At 41.4% G+C, this 21,591-nt stretch overlaps 3 protein-coding genes across 4 annotated transcripts; 1 reads left to right on the top strand and 2 right to left on the bottom strand.

The window, feature by feature from the left end:
- Positions 1–1,323: 1,323 nt before the first annotated feature.
- elovl4a (ELOVL fatty acid elongase 4a) lies at positions 1,324–7,485 on the bottom strand. The gene is made up of 7 exons (XM_005743174.1): positions 7,253–7,485; positions 6,230–6,312; positions 5,523–5,710; positions 5,183–5,263; positions 4,529–4,700; positions 3,628–3,755; positions 1,324–3,478 (listed from the first exon to the last, which is right to left on the bottom strand). The coding sequence occupies exons 2-7, from the start codon at positions 6,294–6,296 to the stop codon at positions 3,152–3,154; spliced, it is 963 nt and encodes a 320-aa protein (XP_005743231.1). The 5' UTR covers positions 6,297–6,312; positions 7,253–7,485; the 3' UTR covers positions 1,324–3,151.
- Positions 7,486–8,451: 966 nt separating this feature from the next.
- On the top strand, positions 8,452–11,531 carry prelid3a (PRELI domain containing 3A). 2 transcript variants are annotated; one of them, XM_005743172.1, is made up of 7 exons: positions 8,452–8,795; positions 9,089–9,257; positions 9,472–9,561; positions 9,652–9,722; positions 9,909–10,011; positions 10,256–10,332; positions 10,454–11,531. In XM_005743172.1, the coding sequence occupies exons 1-6, from the start codon at positions 8,764–8,766 to the stop codon at positions 10,325–10,327; spliced, it is 537 nt and encodes a 178-aa protein (XP_005743229.1). In that variant the 5' UTR covers positions 8,452–8,763; the 3' UTR covers positions 10,328–10,332; positions 10,454–11,531. The 2 variants fall into 2 exon arrangements, with proteins under 2 accessions (XP_005743229.1, XP_005743230.1); XM_005743173.1 differs by lacking the exon at positions 10,256–10,332.
- Positions 11,532–13,107: 1,576 nt separating this feature from the next.
- fbxo32 (F-box protein 32) lies at positions 13,108–20,064 on the bottom strand. The gene is made up of 9 exons (XM_005743167.1): positions 19,780–20,064; positions 19,175–19,299; positions 18,813–18,862; positions 18,593–18,685; positions 16,108–16,201; positions 15,328–15,512; positions 15,024–15,206; positions 14,535–14,678; positions 13,108–14,405 (listed from the first exon to the last, which is right to left on the bottom strand). The coding sequence occupies exons 1-9, from the start codon at positions 19,890–19,892 to the stop codon at positions 14,316–14,318; spliced, it is 1,077 nt and encodes a 358-aa protein (XP_005743224.1). The 5' UTR covers positions 19,893–20,064; the 3' UTR covers positions 13,108–14,315.
- Positions 20,065–21,591: the final 1,527 nt, after the last annotated feature.

Raw genomic sequence — 21,591 nt, 5'->3', positions numbered from 1 at the left:
GTAGTGAGCACACAATTTAATATTTGATGCTCATTTTAATCTGACCAATCTCCCCCATTGTTTTTTAAACCTGGAAATCCACATTAAGGGTAAAAACACAAACTTGATTCAAACACATTTTTCAGGCCTTGTCAGTATTATGTTCGACCAGCCTTTGCCTTCAGAACTGCTTTAATCTCCATGGTACAGATTCAACAGAGAAACATTCATCTGAGATTTTGCTGCAGATCCATGATCTCTGTTTCCTGTTTCACTATTTCCCAGAGGTGCCCTGTTATATGGTGACTGTGGAAGCCGCAAACACACCTTCATGATCAGGAAACCAGTCTGAGATGACATGAGCTTTGTGACATGGTGCGTTATCCTGCTGGAAACAGCCATCATTAGATCGATAATCTGCAGTCACAAAGGGATGGACACAGTCAGCACCAATATGTAATTAAGCTGTGGAATTCAATGGGTACTCAGCTGGCAATACAGGGTGCAAAACAACCAACACCTTTACATCATCCCCCACCAGCCTAGACCGCTGAAACAAGTTAGGATGGATCCATACTTTTATGTTGTTCATGCCAAATTCTGACCCTACAATCTGAATGCAGCAGAAATCAAGGCTCATCATACGAGGCAACCTTTCTCCAGAATTCTGTTGACTAATTTTGGCACCAGTGTGAATTGTAGCTTCAATTTCCTTCTTTTTAGCTGAAAGGAGTGGCATCCAGTATATTCTACTGCTGCTGTAGCCCATCTGCGCCAAGGTTCAGTTCAAGTTTATTGTCATATTCAGAAAACATTGTAGCAACATTTACCCTTAATGACTGTTACCCAACTTTACATGAACATATAGAAAGTGTTAAAAATGTTAAGAAGAATTTAAAATTAAGGGATTTAAGGTTCGATCTGCTGGGTAAATGCACTTCTGTATCTCATAAATAACTGTCAACAAGGCATTTTCACCCAAAGAAATGCAGCTCACAAAATATCTTTTCTTTTTAAGACCATTCTTTGGAAACCACATAGATGGTTGTGTGAGGAAAATCCCAGCAGATCAGCAAATATTAAATACAAATCTGTCTGGCCCCAGCAACCACGCCATATTCAAGGTAATTTAAATCACCTTTTTTCCACATTGTGATGCTCAATTTGACCTTTCCCATGTATGCATTGATTTGCTGCCATGTGATTGGTTGATTAGATATTTGCATTAACAAGCAGTTGTACAGGTGTACCTAATGAAGATTCTGGTGTGTGCTGAATGAAAATATCTTTGTTAAAGACAAACTGCACCATGAAGGAGACAATTAAACCAAGTCAGCATTTGTACAGGCATTCAGTTTAGTTTAATCTGAAGAGAGTTCAAAGATAAGATATTAAAAAGAAAAAAGGAAGAAATTAAAAACAGAAGCAATGTTGACTTATAAAACGCCCAAGCAGAAAAGGCAGGAACATTCCCAAATGAGCAGTGTCCAAAATATCACAATATAATATGTACAACACAAAAAGAAGACAAATACATAGACAATTACTCTTAGCAAGGTGGAAAACAGTATTTACATAACAATAAATAACCAATAAATAAAATGACATTGAAACACATTAGCTGAAAGATGAAATAAGCCAGGAGTTGTTCATATATATCAGGCTGATCATTTATGCTCCATATACTACAGACAGTGGTAATGCATACATAGTTCTAATAGATGCACACCAAGTCTTTTTATGTAGAAATCATTATCTTTTATCTTTTCTAATCCAAATCTTGTTTCTGATAAATTTACATTCAAGCCTGCTCCAGGCATGAATTCAATCTGAAAAGTTGACTGAATACGTAAAGGAGTTTTTCTCAAAGAAAACAGCGCTGAAGGCAGGTTTAGTTAACGTGATGTTTTGTTTCTTTAAAAAAAGGTAGCAGCTGTAAGCTAGCTCTGAATTCTCTACAAGTACAAAAGGGAAGCCAGAATGCCACCATGTCGTCAGCACATTACATCTTCACCAGGGTCTAAGACGAACGACAACTTCTGAGAGGACAGAATATAAAAAGACAAGTAAACATCAGCAAAGACACAACGCAGCCAGCTTCGCTGACGGGGGTGGGGTGGTGGTGGGGGAACACTGAGATAGTCATCAGATTCATCATCTATCTGAATAACATTTATTACATTTCATCACATTACATACAGGTAAGGATATGCAAAATTGGTTATGGTTGTAAATAGAAATAATAATTTGTCACCCCCATGTGAGCTGAAGCTAATCTTTTCATCTTAAAAGCAGCAGTGGAACAGCATCATCCAATCAGGGTTGACAATTCATTTACTCCTATTTCTATGTACCCCTATGTATCTCTGCATATGGATTTCTTCTTCTCCTTTACATATACATACATATATACATATATATACATATATATATGTATATATATGTATACTTGTGCGTTAATGGATGACAGCTCAAAAGTGAGCATTTATATCCCATAAATGAATTAGTGTAAATAAGACAGCTTCATCTAAGTGGCTAACTGTAGGAGTGTCAGTTTGCAGCACACAGGTGCTGTAAACTCAAAGTCTCACCTGTGCAACGTCAACAACGTGTAAATAATATGAGGACAAAACTGACACGATAGTGTACGTTATCGTCAGCTTTGTATCTGTACAGGTAAGCAACAAAAAATAAGAATACACTCAAATATAAATAGACATTTCTGCTATCATGTGTATTCCTGTCTCAGTATAGCAGTTTCTAATTGCTTTTTACCAGCTCAGATGCATTAAATGCAACTTTCTCACTTTTCAGGCTTCGATTTTAACTAGCTAAAAGTCACTCATGGAAGCAGGTCTACTCAGCGCCACAATAAAGAGAAGGAATACAAAGCTCTGTCTGACACCAGAAACTGTTGTATTTGGTGTTGTGATAATGGTCATCCGGTGTATGACCAGCGATCACCTTTTAGTAACAGAATGGTCCTCTCTTAACAAAAAATGCCTGCCTCGTATTTTATATACAACTCAGATCATGGCTTAAATAAACTCATCCCACCTGATCATCCACTTATCTAAATCTTCCTCAAATTAAGTCTTTCATGTTTTAGCACGATCAGCCTAGAAACCAAGCAAGGTCCTACCTCACCTGAACCTCTTTGACTCACCCTCCTTTAATCTCTTTTAGCTCGTCCTTTCCTCTTTCTCCTCCCAGAGTTCTCCTGGGGTTTCTCCTCTTTGCTCCCCATCAGCATTGCTCCGTTGGCAGCTTTGCTGAGGCCGTTGAGGGTGCCATTAGAAACAGCCTTGCCGGCTTTGGAGGAAGAGGACACGTCGCGACGTGCAGGTTGCTGGCGGCGGTAGGTTTGATAGTAGAAGTTGCCAAACAGGACGATGAAGGTGATGGCGTAGCAGATGAGGGAGTAGTGCATCCAGTGGGGGAAATCGCAGTTGACATAGAGAGACAAGGCCGTGTGACCGATGGTGACATGGAACTGAACCTGAGCCCCAAAGAGAGAATAAGAGTTGTGCTTTTGCACCATATTGTGTTTTCACTGTTCTTTCATAGCAAGAAGAATGATTTTCAGTCAAATGATCCCTACAGTCAATATATTTCATTGGATATCAACTACCCTGGAAATCAACCTACCATCTGGATAATTGTCAGATACTTCTTCCACCACAGGTACTTTTGGATCTTAGGTCCACAGGAGGCAAGACCGTAATACAGGTACATCAGGACATGGATCATGGCATTCATATGTGCACCAAAGAATGCTGCAGTAGAAGAAACAATAAGTTTTTAATTTTGTTCTGCTTACTATAGTTAAAAGAAAATCTTAAACTGAGTTGCTTTGAACTCCTGCTGTCTGTATCCAATAAAAAGACAATAGTTGAGGGGGTGGGAGATACAAACAAGTGTAGGTCCAGGGGCCCCATGAATCCAGATTAAACTGTCCAAGCTACATATGACGATACTATGCTTGTGGGTTTCAGTGAAATTTGTCATCTAGCTTCCTCATCAGTGTTCAGACTCAGTTTACTCTCAGTCACAATCATCTACTTGCAAATATACATACAGCTGCACCTGTGTTTACTAATTAGCAAGTGATAGCGTGTTATCATGCTAAATACATACTGTGAACATGATAAACATTGTACCCAATAGTAAACTTCAGCGATTAAATGCTATTACTCTCAACATGTTGCCTTGTTGGCATTAGCACTTAGCTCAAAGTGCTCTTCTGCCTGTGGTATACCTTTACAGAGTTGCTAGCATGGCTGTTAATATGCAGATGCATATTATAAAAAAAATAAGCTCAACAAACAACAATAATGAATACATTTACCAGTAGTGAATAAAAGGTTTATAGACAAGTAGCTCCACATGTTTGGTTTAGCTTCCTGAAGCACCCACCAAGGGATTTGTGTCTCTTCCCAGCCTCACCCAGTATAAACCACAAAACTACAGAGCCGGTGAAGGCTTTATCAACAGCAATGCTGATAAATTCAGCATATAGCTGATGTCTGCTGTGTTGTGAGCTACTCACACTGTCCTCCTGCCACCCACTTGATGCCAATCCACCAGAGCGTGAACATGGAGCAATGATGGTAGACGTGCAGGAAGGTGACCTGGTTAAATTTTTTCCTCAAGATGAAAAACACAGTGTCCAGATACTCAATGCCCTTGGAGATGAAATACCACCACAGAGCTCCTGCCACCTGACTCCCACAGAAATAAAGAAGGAGAAGAAAAAGACTGTTAACATATGAACATATATGATCAAGAGCTACATGTGGGTGAACTCTGATTTTGGAAATCTTAACCTCGACCCGAGACTGACTCACTTGTGGTTTCTGTTTCAAACTACGTCATGGAGCAACAGGAAGGAAGGTGAAACTGAACACCATTCAACTCCGGCTTGTACTTTTTTCTGATAACAGGCCCATGCTCTAAATGTATGGACGCCGCTCGTGTTTCTAAAAGCTCTCTGAGTGACGTGTCCCTGGCAGGCTGACTGTAATTTTCTGAACCATGGGTACAGTGGAGAATTATTAACAGGTAGGGATCTGGTTCCAAGGAAACTAATTATTGTAGCCACAAAAGTCTTAAGATAGTAAGTTACATAAACAGCTGAAGTCCCACTACTATATTCAGAGTTTATCTATGCAAGTGTGTGTGTGTGCACGCTCTGAACACTCACCCTGACTTCATTGGGATCATCTGAATAATCCACCGATTGACAAATGTAACTGTATCTGGCTGCTCGCGTTGCCATAAACAGCTGAAAAAACAAGAGTGTCCATTGAGTCACTGCTATCAAGCATACAGTGATAATGGCAGAGAAAAGAAGAGATGGAGTGCAGACAAGAGCATGAGTACACTGTAATTAGGTTAGTCTAAACCCAGAGGACAAAACGGCTGCTGTAACGTATCAACTCGGGAGCACAGTTAACGCTGGAATAAGAGGATATCAGATTTAATTCACTGACTGCAGTTATTGGACGCGTGCAAGTAACAATCAAAACAATGTGACAATCTACCTCTTTAAAGATGAAGAAGTTGAGGAAGACCATGCTGAAGTTGTAGACAATAAGGGTTTTGCGGAGCTGGAAGGGCTCTCTGTTCTTCATGTATTTGGGCCCAAGCCAGAGAAAGAGGAGGTAGGAGGTGCTGATGGCGAGCGTGGGTAGGGGGTTGTCCATCAGGGGCCATTTCTCCACACGCTTGTCTGACAGAAACATGTTTTCATAGAGTTACATAAATATTCGTAATATTTGCATTGCACTGATGCAGCGTGGGTTCAGTTTATTTTAAGAGGAGTGCTCATGCTGAGTAGTAGTGCAGATAACAGATAATATCCTGCAGGTGGATGCCCAGTGGTCAGTTTGATGGTGATACTTTGAGAGAGCATCCAAGTATATCCTGGGTTGACAAAGGGTACAGGGCCTGTTACTGGGTGTAGCAACATAAATACATACTGCGGTATATTGCAGTTCATATATAGCTACTATATGTCCTAAAGTATTGAGTAATTTGTTAACAAATTGCCAGTGATGCACTATTCTTATACTAACTCCCTCTATAATGACTCACAGCAGCAAGAACCCTGCAGAGTGATACATAATATCTAAGGCTGGACACACGGGCAAGTGAATGTGCATTTACTCACTGATAAATACAACTTCTCTGATCTTAAAATATCTCACACAGATGCTCTCAGGCATGCCGGATGTTTTGAAGGTATTACCTGCAATAGTGAGGGTCCATTTGTAGAACTCTATGGTGTCGTTGATTAAATGTGTGATGATCTCCATGGCTGGGGTAGTTAACCTGAAATAAAACAGACAACCATTTAATAAACAGAGCTAAATTCACTGAGGTTGAGTGGTGTCATTATGTAGCAGAGCAATAACAGGGAAAAGACATCTTAATAATGGCAATAATTTTATTTTAACACCACTCCTCAGAAAAGTAATCAAATAAATAGATCAATAGGCCAACGGGAGGTCAGTTATATGATAGGAGTTTGGTGCTCCATGAGGCCTTGGTAGTTGGGCAATAGGCTTCATTGCGCACAAAAGCTGGGAACACAGGCTGGTAGAGCGCATGTGTCAGCAGATTTTTGGTTTGAACACGACCAACAGCCAACCTGGTGACTCTTCGAACGAGAAGATGCCTTACATACTTTTACAATGAAATGCCTCATCTCCTGTAAAGAGAGCCAGGATGAAATACTCTTGACTGTGGATTGCACATTCAGACGCAGGGTGTGATTTAACGCTCCTAAAAAGGTGCACCACCCCCCACCTCCCTCTCCTCCCCTTTCTCTCTCCGGCCCGGAGCGGATCAAGCGATGCTGCAGCATCTGCCATATTCCTGCACGCGCTCTACACAAAAACCGATCAGAGAATAAGACAATAATTGCAATTTATATGGAAGTTAAGATTCGTATTTAATACGCATATCTCTAAAAGCTTTTATTGCGATAAAAGCTTTATTGCATGCGTTTTAAAAAGCCCACTCTGTGTCACGGGTTTGCTTTCTGCGGCATGCAATCCCGGCCTTCAACCATGGGCTGCACGAGCAGTCTTATTGTCAGCCTGATCTCTCAAAAACTCACAGCTGATTGTATCTATGCGCCATTAAAATAACGCTTTCCACAAAACACATGATCTGACACTCAACGTCTGCATGCATCGCACAGTAGGCCACAATAGCGACATTTGTCTCGCCTTCACCTCCGCGCGGATGAGGATGCTCGTTTCCTTACCGTGTCGGTGCTTTAAAAGAAAATCCCACTATTTTTACATTCAGTGCAAGGTCACGCGATGCGCGTTAATCCGACCTCCAATCTCCTGATAGACTTTTATGTGACCTGATGAATTGTTTCGTTATTTGGAGTGAAACAGACGGGCCGCTGAATGAACGGCAATGGCACGAAATTCTCGTTAAGGGACCATACTAGCCTCCACTGCGCGTCTGCTTCTATGAATACCAACAACACGAGCGTAAATCCAAACAGTTATTATGTTGTACTTCCGGTTATATTTCAAAAATAATAAGATTTTGTTCCCAACTGATTGCCCCCCACCCCAATGATCTTATATTATTATAATAATATTATATGATGATAATAATAATAATAATAATAATAATAATAATAATAATAATAATAATAATAATAATAGTTTCGTCTTGATGCATTCTCAATCATCCAGGTAAGTAAATCTCCAAAAGTTGATTGCGTTCATCTCGACGTAGCGTATTATTATTATTATTATTATTGTCATTGTCATTATTATTGTCATTATTAATAATAATAATAATCATTATATAATATTATTATTATTGTCTATATGATTTGGTTTGTTGTTTTTCTATTTTTCTTTCTTTTCTCCTTTTTAATAGCGCACTTTGGGTTTTTATTGGAAAGGACTTACCCTTTATTTCCGGTTAGGTTTACGATCTCCTTCGTGCAACTTGACTCAACCCCGCTCCTTTGCTGCCACTTGTCGGTGGATGAGGGAAGGATGCTTTGCACATGCGCACAAATTGAGACGGATGCAGCAACAAGCGCTTCACCAGCTTTAGTCAAGTCAGCCGGACACAAGCAGAGTCAGACAGGAAGACCGGTACCCTTCGCAGAAATCTCATTGGAATACACTCATTGAAAGTGTTGCATCATAGTGCATTAAAGAGTTGTATAAACGCCATTAATGATACAAATTAAGAGATATGATTGTAGTTTAGGGCGCTGTTCATTACGAGTACATTCATATAGAAAAATTCTGACACTAATAAAAAGATTAATGCTAATTAACGTTTATGAACTGTATATCTCCATGAGATCGTCCACATACTCTACGTGATGTCGGTAAAACCAGTGTCGTCGACTGATCAGGACACTCGAGCGAGGATTTTATTCTGAAATGTGCGACCTGACTCCTGTATCTCACTATGTGACTTGACGCTACTTGCCTCCGCAGTTGCACCGGCTTCTTTTGTGTCCTAGCGGGACGATTTACTTGAATTCATCCATTACAGGCCATCTGCCTGTCGTCGCCGTGACGCGGGGATCGCAGGGTGTTTTGCGCAGTTTTTACGCGAAGCTGATATGCGGAGAAAAGCTGGGATGTGTTCCCTGGACTCACTGCATTGATGTTCGTGAGCTTCTGTCATCACAGGCCTCATTCTCCCATTACTGGAGCTAGTTCCTCATTATAATGGTGCGGTGAAAAGGGCGTTTTGTTCCGCGATAAGGTCAACAGACTGACATATAAAATGAAGATTTGGAGCACGGAGCATGTTTTCAGGTTGGTCAGCACACTGAGCCGGCATGTCCTTGTCTTTAACTTAATGTAACCCGGTGCTTTAAACGGTGAAGCTCATGGCTCCATATCTCCAGTCAGTCTGCTCTATAGTCATGATGGTAAGTCTTTATATGGGCTTGACACCAGGAGGCGTGCCACTGATGATGTTTCATGGATGATCACTAACCACACCTGTCCAAGCCAGAGTGTGTCTTTCAGAAACCAACAATGGAAGATTTTTGATGGCTGCTGTTGTAACCACATTTAAACGTTATCTTGTACTGGTCTGTGTGCAGTTACCCTTGGGAGACGGTGATCAAGGCTGCTATGAGGAAGTACCCCAACCCCATGAACCCTAATGTGATCGGGGTGGACGTGTTGGACCGCAGTCTGGACACAGAGGGCCGGCTTCACAGCCACAGACTCCTCAGCACAGAGTGGGGCCTACCGGCTATCGTCAGAGCGGTCAGTCATCAGCAGATACAGATATATGAAATGGTTCTCAATGTCTTGCAGGGGTTCTGTGTTTCAAAGGAATGACAGCACAACAATTCATTCACCTGAAGTGACTACAAACACTTCAGGTGAATGAAGTGTTTGTAGTAATTAGGCTGTTGCCAGTACAGGTTTGATTGCTGGTGTGATTTAGTGTGTCTGTGCTGTATATTTCTGTTTGTAGATACTGGGAACCAACCAGACACAGACCTATGTGAAGGAACATTCCATAGTTGATCCAGAGGAGAAAAAGATGGAGTTGTGCTCAACAAATGTAAGTTAATATGGAGGCTTGCAGCTTGATAAATGCTTTTAAACAAAGTGTGGCACAGACTTTGTCACCATCTACCCTTTTATTTTCCAGATCACTCTAACTAACCTCATATCTGTGGATGAGAGGCTTCTTTATAGACCACACCCAGAAAATCCTGAGGTGTAAGTAGTCTAACTTTTATTTTATTTGCATGTGTTTAGAATGAATACCATCAGTCCATTTTTAAAGGGCTAAGAGATAGGAGCCAGAATCAACGTGACACTATTTTTTTTGCAGAAACAAGATGTTACGGTAATGTTTTTCTGTTTAACGATGTCTCTGCCATCGCCTGTGCTCTCTCTGCTCAGGACTGTCCTGACCCAGGAAGCCATCATTACAGTGAAAGGAGTCAGTCTGGGCAGCTACCTGGAAGCCATGATGGCCAGGAGTATGTCAGCTAACGCCAGGAAGGTAACACATAATATGTTTCTCTTTTTATTTGTCTTTTGCACCCTGATTTGATGATGAATGCAGATTCAAATAATACAGTCTTTGCATGTCTTCTAAGTGGGCCTCTGCTTTCTCTGCTAGTTTCTTTACCACTCTGGCAGAAGCACAGTCAGTGGTTTACAACCCCACCAGGATGTTTACTGGCCAGTCTCTGGGCCTTGGTCTTGTTTTTAACCTTTCTTTCTTTCTCTCTGTGAATCTGTAGGGTTGGGATGCTATTGAGTGGATTATTCAGAACTCTGAAAGAGAAAATGTTCCTCTCTGTGACATTTACTAACGCTGGTAACTCTTCTTTTTGCCTTTCTTCGCAACTTTCTTCTTCATTCATACCTCTGAAAATCCCCAAAGTTGTAAGTGCACAGAAGCCATAAAATTCTTAGAGCTTCTTTGTTTGAATTTACAGATGTTGAAGTGTACAGTGGCAACTATTTTCCCCGGCTACACCTCATAAACAACTGGCGATCCTCAGCATTTCCAGCATTTCTCTGGCCGGTGGTGGTCTGAGAGGTTTTTTTCTGGATTTCTGTCTGAAACAGCACTGGAAGAACAAACAAAAAGTAACATTTTTGCCAAAGCTGAATGATTATTAAAAAGTATTAGAGTAGATTTTAAGAGATAAGGGGCCAACTGTGGTAGGCATAACTCATTGCTCACTGACTACTCATTAACTCATTAGCTGTTTAAAGAAGTGTTAGCAAAACAGAGAGCTGCATCAGCTTCACTGAAGGACCACCTGAAAACACTGTTTGAAATATTATATTACAGATGACTTTCACACCATGCCATATTATTTTTAAAACTCTAGGGAGGAAGGATGCAAAAGGCGACGAAGTGGTACAATGTTACTAATATGCAACCAACTTCATGATTTTATTTGAACTAATGTAGATTTTGTGTAGTGTCACACAACAGAGACTATAGTAGGAGTTTAAATTGGAAAGTTTTTATTGGTGCTTATTACTTGTTACAACAGGGCACAGACTGTAGATCATGTCCGCATGATAGTAGTAAAAAAAAAAACAGCAAGAATGTGGGAGTGGGAAGAAAAATATTTAGATAGACAATATCAGTTCTTTGACTTACTATCACAAAAACAAGATGGGAATGTATCATTAACATCGCCTTCTTTCTGTACTCTCAAAGCATCAATACACCGGCTTCTTTTTGATGTAGCATGGGCAGCAGGTTTGCAAGCAGGTTACTGAGGAAGAGGAGGATCGTGCAGGTTATACAAACGCACACAGGCTAAACCATTTATAATGGCCTTAAGATGATGCCTGTGTATTGTTGCTTTGAGGGCAGTGCAATGCCTTTGCCAGTCACACCTGTCATGCTTCCACATGCTGAACTACTCCATAACCTGTATACCCTGAGGAGCAGGGCAGTACTGTATGTGCAATTCTGCATTGGGAGAAGCACAGCGTGCTAAATCAGCTGTCTGAGTAAAATTTTAAAAAATTACATATTTGTATAAATATTATTTATTTAACAATGTGTGATAAAACGTAAATTATTTCATGTGTGTGTGGGTGTGTGTTCATTTCATGGGGGGAAAACGTTACTTTTTCTTTTTCTTTTTTTTTTATTTGTAACTTGAAACAGTTGTCTTTCTGCAATGATTAAAAAAAGTGCTTGAAAAATTGCTGAAGTCATTTAGATTTTCACTTCAGAGCCACAGTGTCATTTTATAGCATGAATCTCTCTATACAAGGCTGACACTGCCTGAATGCTTTGGTTTGTGTCAATAACACTCACATTTGAAAAGAAGCATAAATCTGAGGCAAACCTCTCAGTAACTGTTGCACCATGACCACAGTGAACATACCAAGAGTTTTTTAAACTGCAGTGTAGTTCATCATTTGTCCAATTGGGGGCACACAGATACCTATGGTGCGGCCTCTGTTCACCTCCAGCAAGAAACCTAGAAAATGTTTAAAAGTTGTCCTCATGTAAGCTCATTGTATACGCCGTTCAATAAATAAAGGAAACGTTTTTTTTTTTTAATTAACGGCGCACTTAATGATCACGGCATTACACAAAGTCAGTTAAACTTAAGGGATATCAGTCTATCGAGTTTTGTGAATTCATTATGCTTGCTTTGGTAAGCATGAAAGTTACGAGGTTCACCGATTAGGGGAAAAACTACAAGACAACCCCCCTAAGAAGGAATGGTTTTACAGGTGGTGCCCACAGAACCATTGCTCTCTCCTTTTCTCTGCTGCCTGATTTCTCTCTAACCCTGCTTTTTGCTTGCATCCTTATCACTACTGGTAACATGAGACAGTACCTGCAGCCCATTCAGGCTGCACAGGTAGACCAGGTCCTCCAAAAATGGCACATCAATGTATGCTGTTGCAAGAATGTTTACTGTCTCAAAAGTGTTGCAGAGATCCCACGAGAGGGGCCATTACACAGGAAGAGAGGGAGGTAACCCAGCAGCACCAGTATCTGCTCCTTTGTGCAAGAGAATAGGGTGCCAGTGTTGGGCCTGGCAATTCTGGTGTTACTAAGAGAATGCACACTAAGCTGCATGGTACTGGTCTGAGAACTTCAGTCCCACTAAATGATGTCAGGACATCATGCCAAGTCTGTTACTTCCCATTTTGGTCAGAAACATGCAGACAAGTAGCCAGCTGGAGGTCATTTTGTAGGACTCTAGCAGCACTCATGCTTGCACAAAATAAGTCCTGCCTAGCTCTCCTCAGATCTTCACACACTGGAAACCGTTCTCAGACACACACTAAATTTTCTTGCAACAGCGCGCACACACACACAGTCCCACCCTGGAGGAGCTGGACTACCTGTCTAACCTCCAGCTACCAGAAGTGATGGGGAAACTAGCAAGAAGCTCCCTTATTTTGCAGTTGTTTCCACTCCAGAGCACTTGTCACTTTCATTTGCACCAAGGAAAGTGAACTGGTGTACAATGGATTCTGCTTCCTAACCGGACAGATTGATTCCTTGAAGTTTAACTGTGTGTTATACCATGATGATTAAGTGCTCTATTCATTCCCCCCCCATAGAAAGGTGTAGCAACTACTCAGAAATGACACCAGCTTTAAGGGCTTTTTTGCCCCCCTTTTATTAATTGAACAGAACATAAAGAGAATGCATTGCATAGCATGTACATCATTCTTCACTGTCTGATCAGTGAAAAAAATAAAATAAAATAAAAAAGTGAGTCTGGGTCAGACTGCACTTTTCCTTCAAACCCAAGTGCACAAGCTGAGCCGCTTGCCAAAAATCTCATTAAGTAAACACAATCAGCTCGATGTCATGCGGGATATCTCAAACAGTTAACTTTGGTGTGAGAGCCTCAGAGCTTAACCCTTCTGTAAATGAGACACTTGATGTTTAAAATGATAAAAAAAATAATAATAATAATAAAAAAAATAAAATAAACAGCATTAGGATCTGAAAGCATTGCAAACAAGGCACAAGCTGTACCTATACGGCTTCAAGTTTCATGATAAAGGCACACACCACTGTTACACTGACTTTGATAACAATCTTTGGTAATACTGCACTCACATGCTGCGGCTGTATCGCCTGCAACAGGAAAAAAAAAAAAAAATCAAATCCTTATAAAAGTGAAAAAGAAATCAAAATAGAAAAGACTATGACAGTGAGTCAACGTGTCAAACCCAGTCTAAACGGTTATTTACAACTCATGCTTACATTCATTTTCTCTTAGGTACCGCTGCAACCTAACATTTACTTTTCTTCATCCCAGTTCCAAACATGAATATTAGTACAGACTCCATCTAAACACCAAGCACACTGCACCTCCCCATACGAGCAATAACAAATACAACTTTAAAGAAATCGCTCTTCTTCCTTTGAAGAACAATTACTGAAACCACTGAAATACAAGATTAAAATAAAAAACAAAATCCAAAAAAAGGTGCTCAAATCTAAAGTTCAAAAGGTGCTTTTACTTTGCAAGTGTAATTTCAGAAAACACATTAAACTAAGATTGAACTCCAGCAGTTAAGTATTCCCTTCATTTCCTTCGCATGTAGCCTGATTTCCTCGACATCACTACTGCTCTTCGTCACGTCCACTAGCTTTCCACAGTTAACCCACTCTGATGGGTTCTCAGTGCTCGCTCAAAAGAAACCTGATTGCATAACTGTCCCGCTGCCTCAGCACTCTCCAGTCTCTTCTAAAATACATCCAAGAATCGTGATATTAAAGAAAACAATATGTACAGCAGTATGTACAGTCCGATCATCGGGATTCGGGGCGTCTGTGAGTGGGAGGGATCAGAATTTGAAAAGATTGATAAAGTCTTGAGGGGAGAGGGACATGGTGCAGCTTTCTGGGTTGTTGGCTGTGCAGGGGTGGTTTATATCCTGAAAGAAAAAAAAGAAACATTGCATGAATTTATAATGCCTTTTCCCCCTCTGCTTTAAAAACAAGAACATTTTAGTTTCACATCTACACTGATCAAGTGCAAAATGAAAGAGAATGAAGCAGAGTACCTTCCAGAAAAGGATGTGGCAGTGTGTGCAGAAGTGCAGGGTGTCGCTGTATTGCTCTCTGTGAGGATAGCAGCGGCTCAGCTTAAAGTACATTTTTTTCCACTCCAGGTGACCTTTATCTGACACCATCAGCCGCTTCCGGATCTAAAATATAAGACAGGCTTTTAAAAAATGTTACTCAAAAAAAGAAAAAATATATATACTTCAGGCTTTTATTTTATTCATATACTACTAGTCACACTCAGAGTGAGATTTTTAGAAACCTTAATGGATAGTTTTGTCATTTGGGGGGGGGGCATCTATCCTGTAAAGCTTCTCTGTAACCCACTTTAGCCTATAGGTGAGAATCCCTCACTCACTTATCAAATGCATGCCTTTTGAGCATGGTGCTGGGTTACTGCCTCCCATTTTCCAGGCTAGCTTTATCACAGATGCCATAAAGGCATTCCACGTACGCAAGTGTTTGCATTCCCTTAAATTTCTACATGCCTGTCTGTCTGTGAAGTGATACTGGCAGAGTTTCTTCCACAACAGCCGGTCCTCTGTGAGGGTCCCCAGCTCCGGACACACTTGGCCCAGGCTGACCAGGTCTCTGCCGTCAGAAAGACTGTGCATGATGTTCAGCTGCAGACTGGCAGGCAGGTCAGTCAGAGTCATACCTGTATTTGTTGGCTTAAAAAAAAAAAAAGAAAAAAAAAAGGAAGAGATGAGAGAAAAGAAGAAAATCTATGATGTAATAAAGATTTGCACTGCAGAGCCCCTCTGGAGTTCTGCATTGTAGGCAGATGCTTACCCTATTGATCTGGATGTTGTCCAGCTGTTGCTGCCACTGCAGGATGTTCTCCATTCGGTGTACCCAGATGTTGATGTTCCCCACCAGCACAGACTTGCCCATGTCCTGAACGAGCCCACACAGCGAGACATATAGGGTCTGCAGCAGCTCTTTGATGGGGCGGACGTTCTGCTGGTCATCGAGGACTGTGGAGAGTTGGTCAACAGCCAAGATTAATGACCACAATGATACAATGAAGTTTCAAGCCAAGTAGACAGTGACTCCGCAAAATAAAATAATTTAAATAAAAATTATAAAAAAAAAAAATTAAAAAAAAATCTCTATTAAACTAAATATTTGGGTGTGATGGAACGGCCCCGCAGAACTTCAAATATTTGGCAAAACAGTTTCATAACGCTACCTAAACAACCTGAATCTCTGTTTAGCAGAAGGAACATTTAGTTTACACTGTGACTTGCACTCGGGTCTGGTGACTGTCAGTGTTTTTCAGCGTGCCACTAAAGCACTGAACTCCATCCCCAGCCTTCTTCAGACATCACAAAGGTTCATTTCATCATATATCGAAAGCTTCAGCTTTGCTATACCTGCATTATTTGTGTTTACACTTTTGAGAAAGTAAGACGAGAAGAGTCCACTACGCTGTATATACGAGCTTAGCAAAAACTAAGTAGACTGAGGGGCAAATATTTAAGAACAGCACAGGGAAACAAAACGACATGAAAAGAAAATCATCTGACGCACAAAAAGACTGAAATGAAGAGGCAGGGCATCAGAGCTCACCTTTCTGTACCACTCTTTCCAGAATGTTCATGTAGTTCTTCTGCGCCACTCCACTGAGTGAGGGGAGCTGGGACTTGGCAATAAGCTCCAGGAGCTGGAGGAATGGGGAGGTGGGGGGGAAAAAAAAAGAAACAACATAAATTTCATCCTGTCTGCAAGTGAGACGCTCTGTTCCACTGCAGTGTTTCTTAAAGATTGTTAGGCTGCATTCTTACAAAGCACTTGGTTCTAACAATAATTGCTGCCTAGAACAACTTTGGAGACGTTCCATGTGGTCATTTCTCTCAAGTGAAGCTGTGGACGTCTAACAGCATTCTAGGGCTTTTATTAGGGGAAGAAGCTACTCGGAAAGGTGTTGGATAAGAGCCCAGGCTGTCAACAAGGTCAGCCACCCCATGCCGGCACAAACAAGCTTTTAATCGTTTGAGTCCTGGTTTTCCTGTCATGTGAATTAGCCGAATCATTTGACAGAGTGTGCATGACTATGTAAGCGTGCGTGCGTGCGTGCGTGCGCGTGTGTGTGTGTGTGTGTGTGTGTGTGTGTGTGTGTTGCCGTTGGCTAGCGGACAAACAGCGAGTTCCAACAGGGTGGCATGTCTGGCATGCAGCAGATGCTGTGACATCATGGAGAAACTCTGGCTCATTTTGACCACGTCATGACCTTTGTTTGTATATCAGCGTACTGGTAAACTGCGGGGTACTTTCTGGGGTACTAGGATACTGAAAAATAAGAACCAGCCAACCAGCCATCTTAATAATGCGTCATTTTTAACCAAATGACCTTTTTTGAGCCTTTTCATCCTCATGCTCCCTGTCAGCTTTGCCATTTTTAAGCTTCTTCACTCCTTCCTCACTGTCTTCCCCCCCTCCCCCTCTTCCCAGCGCCATTCCTAAAACCTAATCCCGTGCCCTTCTTCTTTTAGCAGCTCATCAAGTGCTCCTCTCTTTGTAGAGCAGCCGGGCAGAACAATGTGCGTTTCCGTATCTACTTTTAGCTCCTGCAGTTCACTAAACTGCGCTTTATACTTTGGCGTGCGGCTCACACTTTTTCCACAAACACACCGACAGAATTAGACACGCCGCAGCCTTTTGTTATTATGTGCCATCTCTGCATTGATGCTCATTTTAAAGTTACACATGGCTCGTCCTTGAAATGACCTACGTTCACTAGCTGTGAGATGAAAAAAAAAGAAAGAAAAAAAACAAAAACAAATGGAGGACCACTTGCCTTGTCATGGAAGAATCTGATCTGTGTAACTGAGACAGAGTTAAATGAACCCGCAAATGCCATCAGACACAACCAGTGAAGAGCAGTGACCTAGGACACTGTGTCCAGACCAGGCGCTAGTGTTTCACAGCCATATTGTTCTTTGGGCTTACCACACTACACTGCACTCGTTAACTGGAACCTGAACTAAAAGGTCAATCCCAAACTCCAACAGAGATGTTAACAAATAGGAGTTAGCCAAATATCTGCAGTAAATCTAACACTTATCTGGACTACCAGATTATTTTGTATTCCGATAAGATTAGAGCCCAATCTCCATTTATGGGTTTGACACTGTATAAAATACGATCCCCTGAAACCTCACTGTTCTGCCAAGAGAAAGTTTTCTTGTGTCCTCCTGAAGAAGGCTACAAGTCATTTAAATGCTTCTTTATACAAGAACGACACACAGATACTCAACATAGAGAGGGAAAAAGAAAGACAGGAATGTGACACTGGACCACTGGATGAGTGAGGAGAACACATAAGGAGGGTGTTTAACCTGGCAGAGGTATCGGTGTTTGTGTTTGCAGAGGGGTCCGAATCATCTGACTACCACCGGGTTTGGTTTCGTAAAGCAACTGTCAGGTGGTCGCACCTCACTGCACAGCTGTCACCCTCCTCTTGCATACACACTCCCCCACCTTCGCCTCACATGTGAGCACATGTGGGAGAGCTGGTGTTCAGTTCAGTGAGGAAGAAGCTCCAAATTCGACTAGATGATGGTAAGCGAGCATCACTTTTTTGTTCGTCTTTGTCAGGAATACCCACCAAGCTGAATCTGTTCAAGCTCTGTGCATGTGTGGATGACTTTCATTAAAGAGTTTCCCGTGCATGGCCTTCCAGGTTTTCTGTTCATATCCCACAATGCTACTGACACTAATATCTCCCAATTAGTCATTTAAGCTCACTACATGATCCATCTGTTCCTCGCTTAATCCTATGGGATACCAACATGCTTTGGCAATCATATTCCAAAACAAAAAGAGCCACACTGTGTCCCTACTTCAAACACACACTCCCTGGGTCCCTATCATCAGCACTGAGAGACTCTTGTCTGCAGAGCAATGATAAGAAGCTGGCAGAGGCCTACACACCCTCTTAACCTTAAGCCTTTCTGTGCCACTGACAAACAGATCTCCCATTAACAACCACAGAGAAAGACAAACAGAAAGAGACGGCACAAACTAAGAAGAAAGGAAAGAAACGAGAACTCACTCTGACAACGTAATTAAATCTCCTCGTGTCCTTGATGGCGCTGCAGAAATCTAAGCGGTTGAAGGCCTCTCCCAGTGTACAATATCCGTGGCGCTGGGAGAATTTAATTATCAGGGTATTAGATTGCAATCCTCAGCAGGAGTATAGTTTTCTCAGCATGTTTACATTAGCAATGACGATATGAAAAGTTGATGTGAAGCGGAATGAGTCGGTTTGTTACCTCCTTGGTGCTTCCTTTATGAACATAAATCCATTTTTCCCTGTGGAAATCTGTGAAAAAGCAAAGTGTTTACGTTAGTGGCCTGCCCTCATTAAGTGGCTTATAAGCACTGTGACAAATGTATTCAGCACAACTAAGTTTTCAGAGCTGCCTTTGGAAAGGGAGTTTATGAAATGCAGGAGAATGACTAAACATCAGTGTCATTAGGAGGTGCTCCACCAATGCCTTCCCTTCCAGCTTTCTCCTGCTTGTATTACCTACTCCAACTTAAGTTTGATGCATTGCTATGTGATTTATGACTCCCACGCTTTAAAACGGGCTAAATATTTTGCTTCCTTTTTTTGTTTTTAATAAGGACTCACATGGGACTTTTGTGTTGTTGTTCATTAAGTCTTTTTTCCTCTTCTTGGCAGCCATGTCATAGCTGAAAGAAAGCAGCAGGTTCTCCTTGTTGAAACTCTCCTCCTCCTCGGCCTCTTTGCAGAAGCTGCAAAAACACAAGGACACATTTATTTATTAATTTATTTTGAACTGCAATCCACTTTAACCTTTTTCCTTCTACACAAAGAGCAACTCCAGCATCAAACCCAAAGAAAAAAGTGTAACTTGGGCCGTGTTGAAATGACTGTAGCTCATCTGGAAAGTTTACAGATCTTTGTTAATCCACTCACTTGTTTAGGGAGGTTATTAATAGCTCGGTGATTAGCCTAGGAAAGTAACATAGCAACCAGAAACACACAAAGACACTGAGGTGAGTGAGAAGGAAACGACACCGAGGTGGAGGCCTATAGTTGTTTTTGGTTTTGTGTGTGTGTCAGCCTGCTTCTGTTCATAATGCTGTTTGGACTTTTGAAGAAAGTCCCTCCTCCCTCCATCTCTCTCTAACCAAACAAAAGTGATGGCGCATTTCAATTTCCAAAGCTCCTCAGAGACAGCGCCATTTCTTAGCTCTCGGTTAATGACCAACCTCTGCACGGAGACATTGTTGTTTTTGTCGTCGGTTGTTGTTTTTTTCCATCCCTCTTCGGTTTTCACCCAGCTCTGACCCGGCGACCTCCAGTCCTGTCCGAGAAAAGGCATCCTCACTCGATGACGCTAACTTAAACAAAGTCAATAAATGTGTGAGAAATCTTTGGAAAGCCCTCTGATTTAGCTTATTATGTAACCACCCCCGCTTCTAAGTGCTTTGTTTTGCCCCCTGTGTTTCTAGCCTACTGTTGACATTGCGCAGCTCTTCTTTATATCCTCCAAGTGAGAACCCGGAAGCACGCGAGCTCCGCCCACTTTGGAAACTTCCCCGCAACACGTGGCTTTGTTTATCAACTCCAGCGTTGCACAACCTCTCGGAGAAGCGAGCGGAGGAATCAACACTCCTCATGTCATGGAAAATAATGACAGGGGACACCAACAAATATTTTAACACATTGGAGGAAGGCGTTTTTTAATGTATACAGACTATTATGTAACTTTGAGAAAGTCAATTTCAACTTCATTTTAAAGTAGCTGCTTGGACTTAGAGATGTTTTGTGTGTCTTTGCAGTCGTTTGATTGACTTGTGTGTACTCTTTGTGCTTGATTCATTTTTTTCTTCTGCTTTTTTACATTGAGACACTGCTACTTTCCTGGCTGTGGTCGGAGTTCAGGTACAAGGAATAATCATTGTTACACTCATAAATCTACTATCACCACTGCTGTTTTTGATGATTGGGGTAAATATAAAGAAAATAACACTTGGTAAACAGAAAAATGATATACCTCACAAGTCTGCGTGCTCAAACGAGAGCTGGGTTAAATTCATACTGATTTGATCCCATCTTCCTTAATCACTATTCAATAGTTTACAAATCAAGCATAATTTCCAAATATGCTGTGTAAGTCATCCTGCAGCAAACCTCTGACTTTGAGGAAGGCACACTGCAAACCTGCCTGTTCAAACAATAACATTTTTTTTAATGCCTGATGGATTGATGTTGATAAAACACAGTTGTTGTTCAGGAAGCGGCCTGCTCAGCCTTATCAGCGCTCGCTTCATGACACTGTAAATCTATAAGGGGGAAAATTACACTACAATATCACAGCTAAGTGCCCTGGTTCTCGGTCTCACTCTGTATTATAAATAGACTGATTTGTCCTCTAGATTTTTCCAGGGTATTTGGCCACACTGTGGATTGTGAAGGAGTGTGTTCGTGTCTGCATGTGTGTGTGTGTAATTCAGGGGGCTTACCAGTGTGTTTCAGTTTTCCCAAAATGGCCCAGATTGATCCGTGAAGACAGGATGAGGGTATTTTGTTGACTTTGGCCCGCGTTACAGAAGATAGCGTTTACAGGTCACTGGGTCGGATCTTATCAGCTTCATTAAACATGTGACATGTTTACACATTAATCTGTGTGTGGCTTTTCGGAATACACATTAAAAGTTTATGTCTGTGTGTTTACAGCTTTAATCGCTTTTCTCATGCCAGCCTTGAGCTTTCAGTGCAATGACCAAGCGGTTCATTGAAAAAACAAAGATAAAAGCGACTGATGAAGAAGTGCCTTTAAGATCTTGCAACACACACCCTGGTCTGGTCAACCTGTCTTTTAGCTGTGGATATAAATGTCAACTTTCTAAAAATTGCTCCAACATAGCAAACACTTCTCAGTAAACTGCTGCAATGGCAGCTGTGCACGCATGTGTGTATCTCAATCCATGTGAGTGAGCGCTTACAATGCTGTCGTATATCACGACACGTTATATGATCAGGAAAAACATGTTATCACTGGCACATGGTTTCCCTCC

The sequence above is a fragment of the Pundamilia nyererei genome, unplaced genomic scaffold, assembly GCF_000239375.1.
Source record: "Pundamilia nyererei isolate P.nyererei 1_Seehausen unplaced genomic scaffold, PunNye1.0 scaffold00128, whole genome shotgun sequence".
In the NCBI taxonomy this organism is placed as follows: Eukaryota; Metazoa; Chordata; class Actinopteri; order Cichliformes; family Cichlidae; genus Pundamilia; species Pundamilia nyererei.
Note: the sequence above shows the minus strand (reverse complement) of the source record. Positions and strands in the feature narration are given on the sequence as shown.